Genomic DNA, 22,293 nt, shown 5'->3' on the forward strand with positions numbered 1-22,293 from the left:
AAGTGTATTATTAAAAGCATTTATAAGTAATGGAATTCCTTTTGCTCAAGTGTCCATTCAACTACAGAAATGATGATTGCATATACATCAGCATATACAGTTAAGAAAATTTCTGTGAGGCTAATTCAACTATCAGCGCCATTAAACACTGCAAGATGTAGCCAAGTCTTGAATTCAGAAAAAGCTAAACATCCACAACTGTGATAGCATACCGTAGGTTAGACATTTATACCCACCCTGTTCCAGTCAGCTATTTTATAATCTAATTAAATAATTTTGTTGTGGACTAATTTCTTGAAAGTGCAGATCATGCCATTAAGTAGGCTAAAATAGAACCTTAGTAAGTGTTAACTTGGGGTGGGAACTCATTAAACATCCTCTCACAGGTAGGCTATCTAAAGCTGGGGTCATATTGCCACCTACAGGTGGTATCCCTGCTGAGGCAAAATTGCATCACCGCATATTGTGAGAGTATTTCATTGGTCTAAAAAGTGTGACTGTTCATTAAGACCAATTAGCCTTCGCGGTTCTGTTGATTTCGGTGTCTTTAAGGATAATAACAAGAGACTTGGACTCAACGTGAATTAAAAGCAAAACATGGACGCAATGTAGGCCTATAATAAACATGATCAAGATGCAAACAGGGATGCTTATATTTAAAGGCCTTACAGTAGCAAACACCACTAATCTAAATCATCAATCCCTTTTAGGATTTAGCACCCATATGCACTGGAGGACATTCATGTGGAAAGAGTTCATGGGTATAAATGGCATTTTGCCATTTTGATTTCTAGAAGCTGTTTTACAGAAGCATTGAGCAAAGACTACTCCTCTGAAATAATAATAGAAAAGAACTCCAATTTTGGCCAAAGTTATGAAGGTATTTGTATGTCCATGCAAACTTTAAAATGTGAGTTGTGATAGATTAATGTAAAAAGAGCAGATACTGTACGTTTGAAATATCACAATTGAACAAGATTGTAGTAGCATTTGTTGAGCACATGAGGGCAGTCTGATAGAAGAATACAAAGCTTGACTACTTCCTCTGGCTCGAGAACAGATTTTCAAAAAGACATTGTTGCAAACATTATTCATAAATTATAGTAGTCTCTCTGTAAGAATAACAATAATTTGTATCTCAAGTATTTCATACAGAACTGTATCTTAAACGAATACTATTTTGCCTATTGTAGAATAAATCATTGCAATATTGCCTGAAACTTAAACATAAATACCCAGCAGTTTTGAAGTGATAATATGGCAAACCTCTTACTCAAAGAGGATGATAATGTGATAGCAAAGATTGGTGTTGGGTATTTTTTTTTTTTACATTACATTATGTGATAAAATAACTTGCATTGTCCAGGGTTACCTTGGATACAGTCATCTCAATAAACCTAGTATCTCACTCAGGTCTTAACTTGCATGAGCAACCATATAGGCGGTGATGTTGCTGAAGTCTAGAATAAAGCCACTGAATGGTGCAGTAGTGATTCACCTCATGACAAGAGACTGTCTGTCCAAACAAATAAACAAAAACAAAAATCTCTGTGTGCCTGAAAATGTTGTCCACTGAAGCAAAGGAGGTTTAGGTGAATTACAGACATATGTGTTTAACCACAACTGTTGTTTTTATGTTGCAAGTGTGATATGTACAGGAATCTTTGCACACATTTGCACTTAACATACCATAAACGTTTAAAACCAGCTGTGATCATTGAGCTTTACTGCTGTTGCTATTTTCTCCCACCTAGCAAACCACACGGGAGACAAGAAAGCGGAACTGAAAGACAAATGAACAGTGGCAGGATACTGTGCAAAGACAAGATGTACTGTAAGACAATATGCCAATTGGCTTTGTTTGATTATATAGTTTTATAGAGTCCACTGCAGATTTGAACAACATGTACAGTATACACAGTACATACTGTAGGCCTACGATTATTACCTATGGATACATACATACAAATAAGTATACATGGTCACACACACACAGACACATACACACACACACACACACACACACACACACACACACAGGCACAGGCACACAGACACGCATGCGTGCGCGCGCACACACACACACACACACAGACACACACACACACGCACACCCACACACGCACGCACACACACGCACACACACGCTGAGTACAACGTCTAAGTTACTAAATTAAGCTTAGAGGAAGAGAGCATGACAGGGAGCCCTGGCTCACACGTCACTCTCAAACCCACCAAACTCCATTGTCTGCAGTGCGTGGTTACAGTGCACTTGAAAAGCGTGGGAGGAGGACGACGGGGTGAGTCCGGGCCTCACATAATGGAGGGGAACATCAGAGTGAAGGGCATGTTGTACATCCAACAGCATCGGTTTGGAAAGGTAAGATCGACTTGGTGATCAACCTGCCATGACACTGCATTTGTGTCATGAGATCAGATGGCATTTGTCCCCAGTTAGTATCACTTTTTTGAAGCCAAATTCTTCTCCAGTGGATGGATGTCAAAGAAATGATGCTTCATGGAAACAGAAGAAGACAGAAAAGCTAGAGAGAAGTTTCTGTTTGTTCCTTCAAACATTTGAAAGCAATTCGAACTTTCATTCCATCATTTCATGATATAGCGAGCAGATGTTACCCAGTCAAAGCTTATCGGCGGGATTCTGCTATGTACAGTAGATCAAGCAATGTTCAGTGGTGGCATATTAATGTCATATGGGCTTTAGGCAGCTGGTTCTCAAACACAAAGGCCGTATAACCATCGCTCCATCTGGAGAGTTTTAAACAGCAGAAGAGTTGTCAGGAAATACGGTTTCATGATTACATTTAACGCTGTATCCTTCAGATAAAAAAAACAAACCAACACCAAAATGACATGTTACTGAGTTCCGTTCTCAGCACTATATATCAGCTATTTGTTTAGTGTCATCAGTTTTTCAGCTCTGATATCAGTTTTTTAATGATCTGAGAAGTTGTATTCTTTCTGCTGTGAAGCCTTTTATGGTCATAACAACGTTACTGTATTCTGCATATGCATTTAATTGGAATATTACGCAATGTGGTCTATTGCTACATGATATGATAAATAAAGCATAAAACCAAGTAGTAAAACCAAGTGCTGACCAAAGAACTTGTCTGTGACATGAGGGAAAGGTCACAGTCTTCTCTAGAGTGTGGTTTCCGCTGATTTCTTTCACAACACAATGCATAGCAGTAAAGTGTGTAGTTTCTCTCATACTTTGACAGCAATTTGTTGGCTGTATGCTTTCTTGATGGGATTCACACGAATGTTCATGAATGACAAATGTATATACGTCCTGGTGCCTGGAGAGACACATGGGCCTAACACATTTGCAGGCTACTTATGGCGAAGAAAATGTGAGATCCTCTTCTGTTAGTTTCCCCAGTGAGATATGATTGATTGACTGGTCAGTGTAATCACTCTTTTTCACTGACTATCATCACCCATGACGTCTGTTTTCAATGGAATGATTGAAGATGTAAGAACACATTTCAGTCCTGGTGAGATGTTTATGCAGTATATAAATAAAACACCATGTGACTGCAAATGGGGGTAGATGTTGTGATTCAAACCAAAAGATGTTTTACTGACATGTCACAGTCATGCAAAGGGAATTTGACTCATGCTCAGCAGGAGAGGGCTTGGCACCAGTTGCAGACATGCTCCAAAATGTCTCTTTTTAGGTCACTCACAAACATAGCTTTTTAAGAGAAGAGTATTTTAGAAAATCCACAACTAGTATCTTTGTAAGACACAGTGTTTGCTATTTATTTCAAACATCACCCAAAATTAATCAGAGTAATTACCAATGTAATTTTTCCTAAAATAAGAGATACACTGATGTTGTTTTATATACTACCCTATCATTACATTTTGACATGAAACAAAGATTTAAACACTGATTTTAATAACAAGAAGTAGATATATCTTGTTATAAAATATTGCAATTTATCACATGTGATGCTGGTTTACACTATGGACAGAGTCCAGGGTTGTTATGAGGCTTATTCTGCATGATTCTCACTGTGCCTTTTCTCTGTCCCACTAAGAGATGGAAGAAGATGTGGTGCGTGCTGTTCGGTGAGAGCCGGTGCTCTGTGGCCAGACTGGAGCTGTACGAGTACAAGCAGGGCTCCGGGATGCCCGCTGGGGCCAGCGGCGGCGGCGGCGGTCCGGTCGAGAGCCACATGCTCCGCCGGCAGGACAGCAAGCGGGTGGTCCTGCTGAGGGACTGCGTCAGCGTGGAGGAGCTGGAGCTGACGGACTGCCCGAGGGACTGCGTCTCCTTCCTGCTGGCCACCACGGAGAAGCGCTACCTGTTTGCGGCGCTCTTCACAGAGTTCAGACACTGGATCAGTGGGCTGTGTGAGCTGGCATTCCCCGTACGTCCCAGTTCAGTTCACACACAAGTCTGTCAGTTGGGTTCATGATAAAGAGGGTGGAGGCATTTTGTTTTTCAGTAATGCATGACAAAAATGCCACTAAGTTGAGTCAGAGATGTACTTTTAAGGGCCTGAATTCTGTTTTAATTTATGACATACTGTATATTTAATTGCTATATTTATTATTTGGATTCATACAATGTGACATTTTACATTTATTTGTGCACATATTGGGTGAGACATGTGACGCATATTTCTTTGATATCTGATATCAGAGGAACAGGGCTGAAAGCGGTGGGTTGGATCCTCTTGTCAGGCAGCGGTCTTTGAGGGACACATCACACGCCAAGATGGTGGAGAACTCGCTCTATGAAAGGACAGATATTGGTAGGTTCTTTTTGTCATTATGTTTTCAACGGTTTTGTTAAAGTCAATACCACATAGGACTGTATGTGCACTGTATACAGTTGTTTAGCTTGTACACAACCCATCACACAGGGTTGTGTGTGGTCTGTCTCCCCTTAACAATGCACATATTCTCGGTAGTTCTGGCCTGGTTCAGCACTCTCATGGTAATTTGAAGAGAGGCCTCATTAATCTACATCATATTTGCTGATGCCCAAGATACACCTCGGAATTATGAATTGTGTAAAAATAGCGGTGCATAGTGACCTCATCTTCATAGCAAATGTTAGTGACACTGAAAGCAATACCCAGTCAGACAGAGGATGCGAGACAGGAAAGGGAGAGGCGAGCTATTTTAGTTTGTTTCATTTCAAGGACAAGCGGCCTCCCATTCAAGTCCCCACCTCAGGCCTGAGTCAAATTGCCCATTTGGGCCCCAGCTGGCCAACCTTGATTCCATTAAAGGACAGAGGAGATTGGACTGTCTTTGGTGTGGGGCAAAGCAGAGGTTTATTCTGCTGAAGCAAGGACTGAAATGAGACGAGTCAAAAGGGCCATAAGTCCCCTTCACACCCCTCCTCCCCCTCCCCTCCATCACAGCCATGTTCAGTTACTTCATACATTATGAAAGTTTCCTAGATTGCTCTCTATTGTGTAAATTTCAAAAGCATTCCTCTCTCGGCTTTAGTTCTGTAATTGCTGCCCCACCGTATTCTCACAGAAATATTTCAGCTTGCTTTAACTTCTCATTTGAGAAAAAAAAGTTCTGAAAAGGGTGTGGATTGCTTTTAAGAAGAAGTGGTCAGAGAGAGAAGAGAGATCACACTGTAGCAAATACCAGTACTTCCTTTTTCATTGTGAGTCAGCCTTGCAGATTGATCACAAGGAATGCATTGTAAAAATACCAAAGAGCCTGTCAAAAAATGGACCAATGTCTACAATTTAACCAGTTACATTTAGCTGCAATTCATTTGTATCATTACTGACCAAATTAATCTTCTAAAAAAATATCATTAAAATGGCCCAAAAAATGTGTTCTGTACGCTGTTGTTTTATGCATAGCAAAAAAAGTCTGATTGCCGTGTTAGAGACTTGTTTGAAGAAAAACACATTGCAGATTATCAAAGTCGGTGGTGCTTTGGTTCAGTGGAAGGACACATCTGAGGATATGTGCTAGAGGTCAGCCTCACAGCAGTCTGCAGATAATTGGATTGAAACCACCTCCTGACAAGTTTGATTGGACTTGGAAGCGTGTTTTGAGTTGTAAGGTTGTGGGCACGTCAAACTGCTTTGGACTTCAACATCAAAGAAGAGGCCCTGGGTGTCAGTAAAATAAAAAATAAATAAAATAAGTAGATAAATAAATAAATACTAAATGGAAATAGAATGGAGGAGGGAGTTTCTGAAAAGCCTTGCAGCAATGTGTTGTTCCTATTTCTATTCTACTAAATATATTTTTACAGTATAGCTTGTTGAAAACACGTTGAGGGTAATTATATCTACTGGAGGTATTCTCGGGAGCCAGACTGTACGTCTTGGTCTGTGGTCTATGGTCTGAACTCAGACCCTATACACTAATTTTGTACATTAGATACATGTTTTAGGTGTCGAAAGGTACATGTTTAAAAAAGTACCACACGACAAATTCAGAAGTAAAATAGTTAGGCAGTTCGCAGTCAAAATGGCAACAGAGAACAAGGGCAGAACACCACATTAAGGTCACCAAATCTATTTTCTCTACACATCGATGCAGAGCGTACACCCATGTGCTCTGTAGGAAGGAAGTGGTAGGGTGTTTTTTTTTTGTTTGTTTTCAGTTTCTTTTTTTTTTTTTTTTAACCTGCAGCGGATACACGAGTGATGGGATCAGTAACATGCAGCTGTGATTGTGGTTATTCCTCTTGCTTTTTCCCTGAGACCTACTTCTCAAGTGGAACAGCACCTCTGCCGTTGGAGAGGTTGCAGTGCTCAGATGATCGTGCAGCAGCTGCAGCTCCTGTGACTGGCCCCATGTGGCTCCTCTGACTCAGTTGGTGTTCCAACACACCATGTCATGCACCTCCATGGTGACGACATCCTTGGTGGTGTGGTGTCTGTTCAACAGAGTAGGACCTGTTGGTGCCCTTGGCAATTGCCCCGCGTGTCACCAATATCATATACATGTATTGCTGTTGAACGACCTGCTTCTTGGGTCAAAAACAGACAGAATAATGTAAACTACTGTAGCAATCACTCAGTGCAGACAGACAACTCTTTGGTGTTACTGCCGTTTGTTCACACAAGCAAATAGCGCAAGCCTTTTTTTAACACTGGCACAGAATAGCGGGCAAAGGTGGCCCAGAACCGAAACACCAGAAAAAACACGTCAATGCAACTCATGGCTGATCGGTTACACTGATATTAACTAAACATGTTATACATTGACTTTAGTCAACAGGTAACAGTTATACACAGAGACCTTTCCAAGTCAGTTAGCACAACAATCACTCATACTGGTTGATGTGTAACATCTTGTCACATTTCTACATAATTTCCTCACATTCATACATGTATTAAAAGTGTAGATGTAAAGTACGTTCAGTATACTTTAATTTGAGCCTTGGTTGTGGGTGAATGATGACCAAGTACACGCAAGTAGTGTATAACTTCTGATCTGATTTATGGTTTGATAATTATATGATGACGCATTGTGAGAAATGGCTAATGTGAGTAATCATGAAGCCTTTGCCACATACTTTTTGCTACTTATTCTTTTTCTAATTATGTGGAACTGAATTTGAAATAATGCGTAAGAATGAAAATGAAAATTACCTCAGCTTCAATTGTAACCCTGCCACAGCTCTATGTATTAGACAGAACTAAGCAAATGTGAACACATTTCAGTGGATTAAATCGAAGAGACATGACACAGCATATGAATATTGTTCCCTGTATTTTTTTTAAAAAGGGGAGTGGATTGGAGTGGAGTCAAAGGCTTTTGTATCTCTATGTTGACTCTCACTTTGAATTGTGGGCCCTGTGGCTTGCTGTGTCTCAGAAAAGCACCACGAGATTGACAGCGATGTCTAGGTTAACCGGGAAATGCAAGCAGAGTGCACACAGCGTAGTTATCTTTTCAGCTTCATTCTCACCAAGGGCTGCGCTGTCCGTATATGTGCAGCCACATCTCCGGGCCCACAGCTGAGCAGCAATCTCCAGGGGTCGGATTGAAAGTGGGAGAACACAACAAAATAAATCAGCCGCTCACGGTCACGGCCAGGGTGGCAGAGTAGGGGCGGCGGGGGAGATTTGGGCGTCCTGCCATCGCCAGAGAGCCTCTTTTCATCTCAGAAGACACAGAGAGGGAGGAAGAGATCCTTTGTGGTTGGCGCAGAATGACGGCTGTGAACATCGTCTGGAAGAACAAAGGCTGTGCTCACAGACAGGGCTGCTCTTTCTCTCTCTCTCGCTCCGCCAAGGCTCACTCCCGTGGACATTCAATTTTGAATTACAAAGTTATCTCCGGGGACTCGGGCCCAGGGTTAAGTTTCCCACTGCTTCCTGGCCCGAGAATCCCTCCAGTCAGGAAAAGTTACGCCTCCCTGACAAGTCGGCGAAAAGTTACGCCTACAAAACAACTGCTCTCGTGCTCTCGTGCTCTCGTCTCGGGCAAGAGAAGAGTGCCACATGGGAGCTTGGCAGGACATCAATTGAGTTCAATCACTCTCGCATTCTTCACCTCTGCTGTCACGCCTCTCTTTAGACACGGCCATAAAACAAGACTCGCCCCTTTGTAACATTACATGTTTGTCAGGGACACACAATGTGCGGTGCATGTAAAAATGACCAGGTCTGTTCTGAATGGGCAGCAGGGGACTTCCCAGTCTCGCTGGTGAGGACAGAGGCCTCGGACAGGTGGCAGCTACAAGGCGCTTACCTCCTGACACCCGGACAAGACCGACTCCTCCTCAAGGACCCCATATGCAGAGAGGTGCTCTTCATCTGGCCGTACTGCTATGTCAGGAAATTTGGCCAAGACACGGTAAAGAAATGCCCCGAATTCAATAGAACTGGGACATAAATACATTTTTTCTACCAAATAATGCAAAATGTATAAGTGGTTTGTAATCACTGTGTTCAATGAATAATGCATGTGTTGTTGTTGACATATTTGGTTTTATTCATACTCTTTATTATGTTCGTGAATATTGTTTTTAAGCATACTCAGGTGTAATTCAGTCAGTATTCCAGTAGTCCTTTTTGAATTTATCTTGACACCTCCCACCCTGCTCTCTCTCTCTCTCTCTCTCTCTCTCTCTCTCTCTCTCTCTTACTCTATTTCTATTTTTAGTCCACTTTTTCCTTTGAGGCTGGACGCAGATGTGAGTCTGGAGAGGGGATCTTTGAGTTTACCACCAGCCGTGCTGATAGCCTCTTCAGGATTATCAACTCAGCCATCTCCGCTCGAGGGACGCAAAGGCCCTGTTTGCAGTCATCCCAGAACCTGTCGGTGGAGCGCGGTCTTGAACCCGACACGCTCACGGCCCAGGTGAACTTGTACGACTATCAGACCTCCGAGAGCGCGCCACCGCCACCGCCCCCAACACAGGGCATACCGCCGAAGCCTGATCGGCAGCTGAAAAGGCTATCTCCCTCTTTCAGGAGCCTGTCGCTCAACGCCATAAAACCCCCGAACAAAGACTTGGTGAGGAACATCTCCAGCTGCCCTCCTCTCAAACATCAGCAGCAGGAGGAGGTCATCTACGCCCGGGTCGCCCGGCAGAAGCCGCGAGATCAGGCTTCCCAGGAAGGGGAGAGGGAGGAGGGGGGTGCCTGCGGCAGCGGATTCGACAGGGCTCTGGATGTCTCGCTGCAGGTTCCGTTCGAGACAGGTGCGAGCTTCCCACCGCCGCACGCCGCCTTTGAAGCGCCGCGGCCCGAGGGGAGACAAAACATCGAGGGGGGCGAGGCGGAGGTGGAGGCGGAGGCGGAGCGTCTCGTCAGAGACGTGCCGTGCGATCACGGCGCTCAGTTAGACGCCGAGGAAACCGCTGACGCAGATCACATCTATGACGACCCCGAGGGCTGCCGGTCGAGCCCTCAGTGGGAAGAGGACTGCGTGGTCTATGACGATCCGGAGGAGGTCAAAACTGACCCTCACCCTGCCATAGGTCAGGCAGACACGGGAAGTGTTGTTGATGATGAGGATAAATTCCTATATGACAACATAATGAAATAGACAGTGAGGAACTGATTAGAAGTTGCGGCATGTGTGAGTGTGTGTATATACTATATGTTAATGTAAAAAAATGTGTATGATTAAGAATTCTTTGTTCTCGTGCCTACTTAAGAGTATATTTATAATGGAGATGTAAGTGTGTAGTTGTGGTCCATAGTCCACATTATTCATATTCAAAGCCTTATTCTGGCTTGATTGTGAGGATAAATTGAAATAAGCTGCCGTAATGTGTCAGGGGAGTACTTATTACTGCTAGTATCCAGCGCATGCAAACAACGTGCTTAATCAACAGAGCTGTGACCGGAGGGGACTACTCTCTCATCCGTCGCATTAAACTTCATAATCACAGCCAGGGCACCTGCGGCTCGGAGCTGATTGGGAGCCCGACCTGACTGAGAATGAAGATGTCGCAGCGAGCCCATTTATCCTCGCTGCCCATCACGCCACCCCCCAAACCACACACACACACACACACACACACACACACGCCTCTCCCGGGTGACAGCGGCCAGCTGTGCCGGGCCTTCAAACATGACTTCTGCCGGGACCGGGGGCGGTGGGGGCACTGACAGATGTGTGGACGCCGCAGCGAGCTCGGCGAAGTGGCCTGAGAGCTGGTGTGCACAGTCAATTAGCAAAGAGGAACTGAGTCTGTGCAAACCTTGCGCCCAGACAAGAATGTGAGTGACCTTTTCAGTGACAAGGCCCTCGGGAAGACATGTCTGGGTTTTCAGTGATGTTCTGATAAGTGACTCACACCTTAAGATAGCACAAAACACGTTAAACAAGGTAATATCTAGCTGGCCTGAAATGTACAGTTTTGTACATCCAGGTGGTTCTGGTTCTGATTAGCTGATTCTTTAACCCTGATTGTGAAAGACTTTTGGAAATGCATGTATGAGATTGAATGCTAGAAGAAAATACAAACAATGACAAAAAACGTTTATCACATAAACTGTCTGACTTTGCAGTTTTCCAATGGAATAAAACCAGCTGTGTATGGTGGCATACGAAGAAATCAGATGTAAACAACTTCAATATTATTTCCCCACAGAGCAGGATGGTATCTCTGGCAGGACTTACATCAATCATACACACAGGCACGCATACACACAGATAGATAAAGAGCCAGAAAATTCTTAGTTGCAACACATTTTACAGCTTATCATTTCATCTGTTTTCTGAGGAGCAGAGCATTCATCATCACTCAAGCATCAGTGCGTAATTACTTTCTCCATGTAATTGCAACTGTATACTCTAGGGGGCAGTATTCCCTCTTCTCATTGGCTATGTGACAGCACCGACTTGAGAAAAGTATGGCAAACCTCCAGAACAGCAAATTCTGTATTCAGAGTCAAACAGCACAATATCACGATCCATTAGACACAAGTCACAAGTCACAAGAGAACCATATCATTTTTCTCATGCTGTAAACTTCCTCTCAAATCCCATCGTGGACAAATGAATGCCACTGAACACAAAATGAAAGTCACAAATGAATGAATAAGTAAGGAGATGCTTTATTTTTGATGCTTCACTCTCCAGATAGGCATAATAGCATCACAAAGCATTGGTTAATAAAAAAAAAAAGAGTCACTATTGTTCTTTTGAATTCCTCTCGCTTAATGATATCAGCAGTGGCGAATGTTTCTCTTTCTTTATGGATTTGTATTGAAGGCAGAAAAATGCCTTAGACTGAGAAACTGAAATGTTGTCATGGGTCATAACAACTCCTCTTGTGAGGTCAAGTTTCATGGACAATCCTTTTTTTTATTTTTCTAGTGCCAGACTAGTGCTGTAGTGTAGATTGATAACCCTCCATTGAGAGAGATCCATTATGAGATTGAGCTCAGTCTCCCGGACCCCTTTTGGTCTTTAAAAGCCCCCTTGACTCTCAGTAAAACGGCACTCCCTGGACCCAGGCAATCTGATCTTGCACCTTCGCTGCAATCCAAACACCCTTCACCTATTAGCAACACACAGATCTCTGCCATGGCATCACCACCACAGTGGATCTTACATCATCCAAAAATATTTAGAGAACCGCAGAATTTGAATCGGCAGCAGAGATAATTGGGGGACAGATGCATAACTGGGATTTAAAGTAAGCTCCATTATACTCCATTAATGTCCTACAGTATACTGCTGATGCATATATCGGTGTATCTTTGGCCTTGAATGTAAATGCTTGACCTTTAAAGGTAACAAGATTCACAGTATTTACAGAACTTCACAGCACTTCAGCTGTGGTTGGGAGTAGGTTCAACGTAAAATATCTTTGAGCATCATTATATTTTGTACAGCATTCAGATGTGTTCAGTGAACTCTATCACATAATTTGAATGCACCTGTGATTCTGCATACACTTGAAATGGTTTTCTCTGTTGAATGTAGATGCCATAGAATTCATGAGGATGGCTTTTTGGATTGAGCTGAAACTGGCCATTGGCTTGAAGCTGAAGATAGTTATAATAAATCATACAATACCTCCACATGAACCAAATGTGTATGGTGGGGTTAGTGGTGTGTGTTATTATTGATTACTTAAGCCACCCAATTACCTGCATGCTGGAAGTATGCTGTGCCCATGTAATAGCTGTTGTTGAAGCATAACTCGCACGGGAGCTATCCGACAGGATCGATCAGATTTGATTTAATGTTAATAGGCCTAAATACACGCTTAAATAGATATTTATGGATGAGACCATTTAGTGTCCGTGCTCAAAGTGCATACCTGACACTTTATCACTGTGCAAAAGTGAGATGTCTTGATAATGACGCTGTGATTTGGAAAGTTTGACCAAACTTAAGCTTTTAGTGCTTTGAAACCACATTTGAATGTCCATTAGTGCAGTAGACTTACCTCTCAGAAGTTCTCAGTATAACGGCATTGTCAGATTCATGTTGTGCTGTGTGACATTTCACTTTACGAGAGGTGTTTTTTTTTCTTACTCATATTTACTCATGAGGGTTCCTGCCCCAAATGCAGTTCTTTCCCCTGTGGAAACATGCATGCACAAACAAACAAACAAACAAACACACAAACACACACACACACACGCCCACACTCAAACAGAGAGAGAGGAAGAGAGACAGAACACACACGCGCTCTCTCGCGCGCACAAACACACACACACACACACACACACACACACACACACACACACACACACACACACACACACACACACACACACCCAAACACACACTTTAATTTTCATGAATTCATGGTGAACATCTTATTTCTCTGAAGGTGGTTTCCATAATTTAACAGGCCTGCTCCCCCCTACGAACTACCTGTCACCAGTTTAAAACCCTACTCGGGCTGTCTCTTGCTCTCTGTAGATTACGACCTTAATTAGCAGTGGAATCTGTGTGAGCCCTTCCACCTCTAACGCGTGGAATCTTCACAGAGCCGCCTCGCTGATGGAACCAGCTGGAAGCCTAATGAGCTCTTTTTTACCCCCGCGGCTGTTTGCGTTACGAGGAGCAGCATAATACACACGGTAGGTCAATGGTGACTTCATTGACAGTGCTTACGACGCCAAGGCTGCTCCTCGCACAGGGACACACATGCTTTTGCACATTTACGTGAGCAATTACATACACAAGTACACACTTACACAGGAAGAGAGAGAGAGAGTGAGAGAGAGAGACAGAGAGAGAGAGAAAGGCATAGAGCTCTCCCCTAAGAAATGTTTATGAGTTAAAGAAGTAGGCATACTGTTGACTGAGGTCTGTGGGAGGAAGATAATCTGATTACCCTGCACCGGCACCCTTCCACCTACGCTTTAGCGCCATTGGCTTAAAATATGAAGGGTATTTATTTATTTTATTTTTTTCAGATTTGTTTTCCTCCCGTGAATGGAAGGGTTCCAAGATGCATTAATCCATTGGTTATCACTGACATTCAGTGAATTGGAAAAACACCTGAGCAAAGGCTCTGATTAGAGTCTTTGGTTTTGCATCCCAATGCCCGAGTCCTCACAAAGCCGCTGGAATTTGGTTTTGGTCACTCGCCTCTGTATGCACAATACAATCGGTCATTGTCAAGTTTGCACTGGCACACAACAAACTAGCTAGCATGTACACAAAAAACATACTGTGATTTGAATGGAATGACTTGGTACAGAAGCTTGGCTCTGAAGTGCTAATTAGCAGTACTCTGTCACTGACTCTCTGTATAGGTCCATGGAGAACAGTGTCTTACAGTTCATAATGCTACGTGTAATTACAGTAGGTTTATGTAGTCTTTGAGTGGGGGTGGGGTGCATTAGCTTTCCCCCAGAGAATAGCGGCTTTTAACCGTATTTATACTCTCATATAATTACTCCATAATGTTAGAGGAGAATGGTTTAGGCTTGTATGCCGTCCATTGCAAGGTAACCGAAATGATGTTAATTTTACATTTGTGGTTCCGAAGAAGCATACAGAGGCCTTCATTTTGCTGGAGACACTTTGCAAAGCGAGGTATGAAATGAATTCTGAGGTGTGGAAATTGAAGATACACTGAGCACATTTTTTTTCCGAGGCGCATTGATTTTCCTTTGCGGCATGAAAATAGGACAACATACCTCACACTATAGAATGGTGAAGGAATGTATCAATCTTACTTCAGAGCCTGCACTAGAAAAACAAGTGTGTGTGTAATGTGTGTGTGTGTGTGTGTGTGTTTGTGTGTGTGTGTGTGTTTGTGTGAGTAAATGGAAATCCTGAGACTTTTTGAGAGAAGGTGTTCCAGCCTGCAACTGGCCCTCTGAACCATTACACGATAGAAGATGTTTTTTTGGGGGGATATGTGCCATGGAGATACAGAAGGTAAATATAGAGCTCTGCTCTGACACACAATTGAGAGGTTTTATGAATGTCAAACTGTGGCAAGGAATGGAACACAGCCCAGGGGTTCAGTGTTGATATCCTCCCGAGCTTGCCGTTCTAATTGTGTTAAAACGACCAAATAAAGCAGAACATGCATACCTGTGAATTTCCAATAGTCCAACAGTAACTGTCCAATATCTGGAGTAAACACAAACCAGGAGCAGTTCAAAATACAGTATATATGATATGTATATATTAAATGAAATGCCCCATTAAAAGGTCTGGGCCCTAACATCCAACCGTGTGTTTGTGTTCATGCAGTTGTTGTTTTTTCCCCCCCGGTGCTAAAGTGAATGCCTTGAGAGCATGTCCTTGATCCCAGGCAATCAGCGCGCCGCGTTGACCCCTCGACACACTTTGTCTCCAGGTTATTGGTCAGGCTGTAATAGTGCTGTGTGGTGGTGACTGAAAAACCATGATTGTTATCTCCGACCTTCCCCCCGAACACTCCCTCCGCCAAAGCTTCTATTTGGAAAGAAAAAATAGCCCAAGATACGGAGGAGTCCGTCTGTTTAACCTTAAAACAATTGGGGAAGGGCATGAAATCGCACCTGCATGATTAAAGGGAGGGGATTTAAAACATGCAGTTTGCTTAGTTGGTAGGTAAGACAGTGGACACCAAGGACAGTGTTTAGCCCATCCCTTTCTCCGCTGAGGGTAGCAGAGATGGTGAGAGGCTCAGAGGATATTGTGGGTAATTCTTTATCCCCATATGTTATTGATCGCCCATGCTCTCTGGAATCTAAAGGTGGATTTGGACATTACGTCACAGTCAAATTGAGCTCACTGCCAAATCACCAGTCTTTTTTTTTTTCGCATGTGCATCTGACAAACTTTCAACGTTCTCATCAAGGAAGCTTTTACTCTACAGTCTTCAAGCTGACCCCAAAATCTGAGAGCTACATGCCCATCCAAAATAGCGAAATAAAGGAATGCATAATAAAGGCCTTATTCAAGCTCATCTCATGTCAGGGAGCTGCCTTGCTGATTTGTCTTGTGCCGCGACATGGAAGGACAGGGAGTTTGTGTCATTTCATGCACTTTGCAGAGTTGCCACTGAGCAGGCCGTCATCCCTACTTTGCGTCAGCGCCGCCCAGGCCAGGACCTCGCCGGAGCCTTTATCGCGGGCGGCCAGGCGGGGACGCGCGCTGACACTGAGCCGAGGTGACGACTCCATCATGGGCCACATGACAGTGTCATCACAGAAACTGATGAGCCGCCGCATCGATCCTGACAGCGACTTGTGGATCCAGGGGCCGGGGAGAGGCGTTTGCAGGGGAAATGCTCCAACGATTGGCCCCGTCGACGATTAATGCGGTGAAACTAAAGTAAATGAACGCCCTGAAGTGACAACAGCAGAGAAATGAAAAGAGGACCCAAACGACAGAGTAGACTGAGGTTAATCTCCTTACATCATATTGAAATTGAAATATGGATTATTTTATCAGCACACCAATGAGTGAATTCCACTCCTCGAGACAAGCATTTCCAATGTGAAGAGTCCTCTGAAATTTAATTGCATCATTTGGAAAGAGCTCTCAGATACTCAGAGTTGCTCTCCAAGCCTTGTCAGCAACGCTGTTAGAAAGCACTTCGTAGTAAAATCTTTAGTCTTTATCATATCATACCGCTGTTATCATACAATATAATTTCAAAAGATTTTCTGATATTAAAGAAATGTGTTGTCAACATATTCATCTTACAATGCTTTGTGCGCCACTGACTGCATTCGATCAGACAAGGGTAAACAACAGAAAGAAATGTGACTTGAGTGAGAATACTAATCTTACCTGCTGTACTTGGATCTCAAGTGTTTCAAGTCTATCTCAAGATATGTCACAGATGTGGTCCTGCATGAGAAGGCGGGGTAATCAGATTAGGTGACACTGATTATGTAAACCTGAGTGATTTTGATCCACTTGGAAGCAGACTCACATCACAAAGAAAACATATAAACGTCTGTCTCGCTAATCCGTTTTTTTCATTTAGATTTATGTTTGATATGGAAATACATTTTAAGGTCAAGGGGCTTAAGTCTACAGTTAACATACTCACATGTTAATTTTCACAATCAGATGAAGATGTCTGCCTCTGCCCCCTTTTTCTTTTCACAAATACACCATTTATACATTTAGGTTTCTCTCTATATATACATTTATAACTGCCATGGAAACAAACATTGTGTTTATGACCATTACCATCTGTTTGCAGTTTAATTTTTTCGTCTCAGGTGTTTATTTTTGAAAGAACAACTTTATAAAGGATGGCACAGGCTCTCCTCAGGATGAGAATTGCATTGGCCACCATCAAATGGCATCAGAGTAGTGAGATGACATTTGAGAAAAAAATATATAAATGGTGAGTAAATTAACAATTTGTTAGCAGTAAAGCAGTTAGCAGTTAGTAAATCATAAAGGTAGATGTAGGCTAAACAATATAACTTAACATCGAATGTAAGGTAAAACTCAGATAGGTCAATATATTGTAACACAAGTGTAACAAAGCAACAATTCATCAGGTCCCTTTCCACAGGTGTATAAAATCAAGCGCCTAGATTATGAATGCAGACTGCATGGTGCTTGATTAATACACCTGTGGAAAGGGACCTGATGAAACCCATGAATAGAACAAAATAAGCTTAACCACATATGTAAACAAGTAAGGATGTCAAATACATCAGATAAAGTGATTCATCAAGTATAAAGAAAATAAAGCAAACCCCAAAGAAACGAGAGAAAAAGAGAGAGAGCGAGAGAGAGAGAGAAGCCAGAGAGAGCAAGGCCAAGGCCTCCTCTAAAAGAGTGAGCAGGCAGCGCAGAGAGTATAAGCAGTACCTTCTCAGCCCAAGACAAGAGGCAGAATAAAAGAGCAGGGGTAGAAGAAAAGAGAAGAGAAAAGTCACCCGTTACATCTGAAACAACTTAACATATTAACATATAGATGCATCCATCTGAAATCACCAGGGCATCTCTCTTATCTGAGAGCGGGGGTTGTAGGTGTGTCTCATCAGAGATAGGATCAAATATCCCAGGTTATAGAAACATCTGAATTTATTTTACTGTTCTACAACTGACAATGGTGTATTCGCATGGAGACTTTTAAACTGATATCAGACTAACAGATTATAATTTCTCCTTTTACAAATACAGTTAGAGTTCAGGTATTTTCCTGTGGTAAAGGAGAGACTTGGGCCTGAGTTAGGGCCTCAGCAGGGTGACAACAACTGAGGCCAAATGACAGCTGAAAACAGACTTTCTAGTTCACTGTATGCATAATCAGATGCTGTTGATTACAAAGGCTTTTGTCAATACGAGACCTTGCTGCTGGTTTAGGAATGCAAATTACCGACCTTACAACTTGCACAATATTTGAAGAGTCTGAATAAGTACACAGTTAATCAAAGGCAACAGAAGCTCTTAAATATTCACTATTCACTCTTAAAAGCAACTAAATAATAATAAAAAAAGAATAAAAAGGAGAACATCTGTACATCTAAAGCACATATTTTACCGTTTGGGAAAACAGATCTGTGGCATCTCTGCGATGACAAACTGTTTGTTATATCTGCCATATGTCTGTCTTTTGGCTACGCCATACAGTATGTATCAGTCTGTTGACAAAGGATAAACACATGTCAACAGTCGGCTGGGAACCCATGATAACAATGATTGCCCACCCTGATGAAGCCTTCACTTGAGGCCATCCAGAAAACATGTACAGTATCAGACAGGGTAGCTATAGACAAAGAGGCTGTTGACGCACCGCATGGCTTTTCTGACTGTCAAGTGTCCACTTTAGAAAGAGAGCTTATTTGCCTCATAGACACACGGAATAGAATGTTAAATCCTATTTCACCAGGCAGGTGGTGAAAAATGTCACGTCTACAGATTTGGAGTGACCACCCAAAAGACATATTTTGCTGTTGCAGACATTTGTTTTGTTGTGGTGGAGATGGGTGTTATTAAGCTCAGCAAAAATAAATAGCCGGAAATCAGTGAGCTTCACTATGTACGGTGTGTGTGTGTGTGTGTGTGTGTGTGTGTGTGTGTGTGTGGAGGGGGGGTGCGATAAGAAAACAGATAACAGGGAATATGTTTATGGGAAGAAAAACAGAAAAGCGTGGAGCTGCATATAATGACTGACACTCAAAAACCTTCACAAAACGCTATTGAAAAAGCCAGCATTGAAAATGGAAGCGTGCACAGTTATCTCTCGGCAGCATACGTGGTGCGGGGGATTAAAATGCTTTTACATGCACACAGTCATTTTGTACCTCGCCAGTGATAATGTAAAATTAAAATGGACTCATAACCACGTGATTAGTGCAAGCTACATGATGGGAGCAATTTGCTTCCCCGTCGAAAGCTGCACTGATCCTACCTTACTTTGACTTCATGTTCACAGAAAGTGAATTACATAAAGTCACTACAGCTACTCGATGAAAAGGTTTGGGAATATCATAAAGCTTTTTGAGAAAAGACTATGCATTAGCAGTAATTAGTGAATTTAGTGAGCAACAAAAGACCCACACCAATTTATTTTCTTCAAGCCTTCACAAAAACTTGAAAAAGGATTGCTCTGTCTGGCCAGGATTGGCTTGTCTGGCTGTAGCATCCAGTCTATAACAACCTGTGCTTTCCTTTAAAAAAGCACCTGCCGGGCTTCCTATGAATCTCTGAATGACTTTCAGTGTGTTACATTCTCTTCAAGATGTTCAGAAACTGTATGAGTGCACGTTGAATGTTGTTACTTCTGTGTCCTGTCATGCATCAAACCTGAGTCTTGACAGACAATTACCCAGCTGGACTGCCCAGCCAGAGACCCTGTTGGCATACAACCCAGTTCCAACCCACCTGTCTGAGGAAAACATACCGCCATCTCTCTTCAGCCGAAAAAATATCGACATGACAGTTTACCTAGACCTTCTGACTGCCTCCTCCACATGAAAAACCCAAAGCTCAGAAATGATCTTTCGAGGAAACGGCTGACTAGTGGGCCACTAAACATCTAGTTAATTGCGTAATGTCATTATTTTTTTCCAACGGCTCAAACGTGGGTATTGTTATCCTCATACATTCATTAATTTGAATTTGAGATTGTGCAATTTGGGGGGGAATTTAAAGCTAGACCGAGCAGAGAATACCATGTAATGATTTACCCCAGGGATCCATGGATAAGCATTTGGAATACTGTTCATTTAAAGACGCCATTGTCAAGCCTTTGGAACCCCCATACACGTTAATTGAAGAGTGGACAGAGCTAACACATATATCAAATTATATTTAGAGGAACATTGCACATTCAGACAAACAAAACCCAGGCAGAGACCTGCTGTGCTTCACAAAACGCAATTCTGTTTCACTAAATGTAACAGGATGGACAGATGTGGGCATGAGGTGTAACAGGATGGACAGACGTGGGCATGAGGTGCAGAAATGGGACCAGTGCTTTGGGGGAGGCAGTGCACTCAGACAGGAAGTGCCTAGGCCATTAGGGGAGAAGAAGACAGCATAATAGTGCCAACAATGGCCTCACTCCCTCTTTATTTGGTCTCCTTTGTGTCCTTTGGGTAAGGTGGATGGCGTGCAGCTGATTTTGTTTGTTTGTTAGCCGTGTTGTTTGGTTGCTGTTGTACTACGTGTTGTGCTGTCGAAGCGTGACTTTAGTTATTGGCTGACGTCAAGTGATAGAGCAAGATCACAACACTAGTCTGTTTAATTCGGATGTTTTGTGTTTGTTCAGAGTTAACCTTAAGTACATGTGGTAGCCAAATGTATCAGTCTTAATCAGTGCTTGACTCTTGATGTTGTTTGTGTCTGGTGAGAATACTTTGCTTAATTAAGTCCCAGGCAGGGCGGCTGGCCTGTGCTGAGACTATGCTGGCCATCTACCTCTCCCAGGCGTCTCAGCCAGTGGTCATAACCGTATGAATTGGACTTGTGGCAACACTATTTTTATTCATCAATTTAAAGCTTAAAACTTGTTGCAATATTTAATTACAGTGCATGAAAATGCACTGTACTGTTATTCCAAGTCTTCTTATTACAGTGCATGAAAATGCACTGTACTGTTCTTCCTAGGCTTTTTACAGTGCATGAAAATGCACTGTACTGTTCTTCCTAGGCATTTTATTCTTCTTCTTCTAACGCACTTAATGCAGCTTCAACCGTTTAACATAGAAACTCCATTCAAACTTTGTCGCGTAGGCCTTACTTACGCGATGTGGGCTTTGTATTTTTCAACTTTGTAACTTTTATACTTTTTAAACTATTAGTTAAAAACTATTACAATTTCCCCCATAGACTTAACATTGCTCATTATGACATCACGGCAGCAATTAGAATCTTACGCCAGGTGGCCGGCCACCTGGGCACCAACTGTCAGTTTCTCTGGCTTTAAGCATAGTCTCTCAGAAGACTACATATCCTGTTAACTGTTTCCTCTGTCCACAACTGTTTCAAAATAAAAGTCCTCACTGCAATAATGCACTATTAAATCATTTAACCATTGAAACTACTCAACTATTGAACTGTTCAACCATTCTAACTGTCAGTTATCATCCACTATGCCTCCAGTCAACTACATGAAACCTCCATGTACCTAGCAACCAACATAGCAACCATTGAAATTAAGTGTTTATGACCGTTTCCATAGCAACCAACATGATTATACTGCAGTAACTTCTTGTTTCCTGAGAGTGGCCACCATGGATACCCTAGCAACAAATGTTTCAAAATAAAAGTCCTCATTAGCAAGTTAGCTAGTTAGCATGGTTAGCATAGTTAGCATTGTTAGCATTGTTAGCATTTTTAGCATAACTGCAAAAAATCATCAACTAAGTTAGCTAATCAACCTGGTTAGCATTGTTAGCAAATTTAGCATTGTTAGCATTTTTAGCATTACTGCTAGAAATCATCGGTTAACTCATTGGCTGCCAGCCATTTTCAGTGCAGAGCGCTCCATACTGCCAGACGTTTTACAACATTTTGACCGTTTTTCCAAGATCCACCGAACGGTGAGATTTATGACTATGTAAACACCAAAGGTACCAAATGAAAGAGTAGACTCTCTTCGTTTACCAGGAAAAATCGGTTTGTTTCTATCGTTTTCCGTTCTTTAGTAATCGTCAGTAGAACATGGGTTGGTTATGCTAAAAACACCTGTTTTTGACCAAAAAATGGAGAAAACGATCTTTTTGTGAAAATCAACTTTTTAACGTTAGCGTTTCAGTAGTATGTCAACCACGATTGCACTGTTATCTCGTCAGTCTCGTCAAGGTTGCTAGGGACTCTGATGGTCGCTAAAGACTCTGAACAGGACGGTAGACTTAGCAAGCTAGCACTAGCAAAGTTGTTGTTAGTCTATATAGCAATATTCAATGTAAATGCATC

General features: G+C 42.4%; 1 protein-coding gene across 2 annotated transcripts; it reads left to right on the forward strand.

The window, feature by feature from the left end:
• The first annotated feature begins 2,111 nt into the window (after positions 1-2,111).
• Positions 2,112-11,041, forward strand: LOC134101178 (docking protein 3). 2 transcript variants are annotated; one of them, XM_062554775.1, is made up of 5 exons: positions 2,112-2,380; positions 4,068-4,400; positions 4,676-4,787; positions 8,654-8,826; positions 9,136-11,041. In XM_062554775.1, exons 1-5 carry the CDS (start codon positions 2,195-2,197, stop codon positions 10,021-10,023), a joined length of 1,692 nt encoding a protein of 563 aa, XP_062410759.1. In that variant the 5' UTR covers positions 2,112-2,194; the 3' UTR covers positions 10,024-11,041. The 2 variants fall into 2 exon arrangements, with proteins under 2 accessions (XP_062410759.1, XP_062410760.1); XM_062554776.1 differs by having other exon boundaries at positions 8,657-8,826.
• Positions 11,042-22,293: the final 11,252 nt, after the last annotated feature.

Source organism: Sardina pilchardus, chromosome 14 (genome assembly GCF_963854185.1).
Source record: "Sardina pilchardus chromosome 14, fSarPil1.1, whole genome shotgun sequence".
Taxonomy (NCBI): domain Eukaryota; kingdom Metazoa; phylum Chordata; class Actinopteri; order Clupeiformes; family Clupeidae; genus Sardina; species Sardina pilchardus.

Excerpts from the sequence above, each read along its gene's own strand:
- LOC134101178 (XM_062554775.1), top strand. The coding sequence starts at position 2,195 with ATGACAGGGAGCCCTGGCTCACACGTCACTCTCAAACCCACCAAACTC. Across the intron at positions 2,381-4,067 it reads AACAGCATCGGTTTGGAAAG|AGATGGAAGAAGATGTGGTG; the intron begins GTAAGATCGACT and ends TGTCCCACTAAG. Across the intron at positions 8,827-9,135 it reads GGAAATTTGGCCAAGACACG|TCCACTTTTTCCTTTGAGGC; the intron begins GTAAAGAAATGC and ends TTCTATTTTTAG.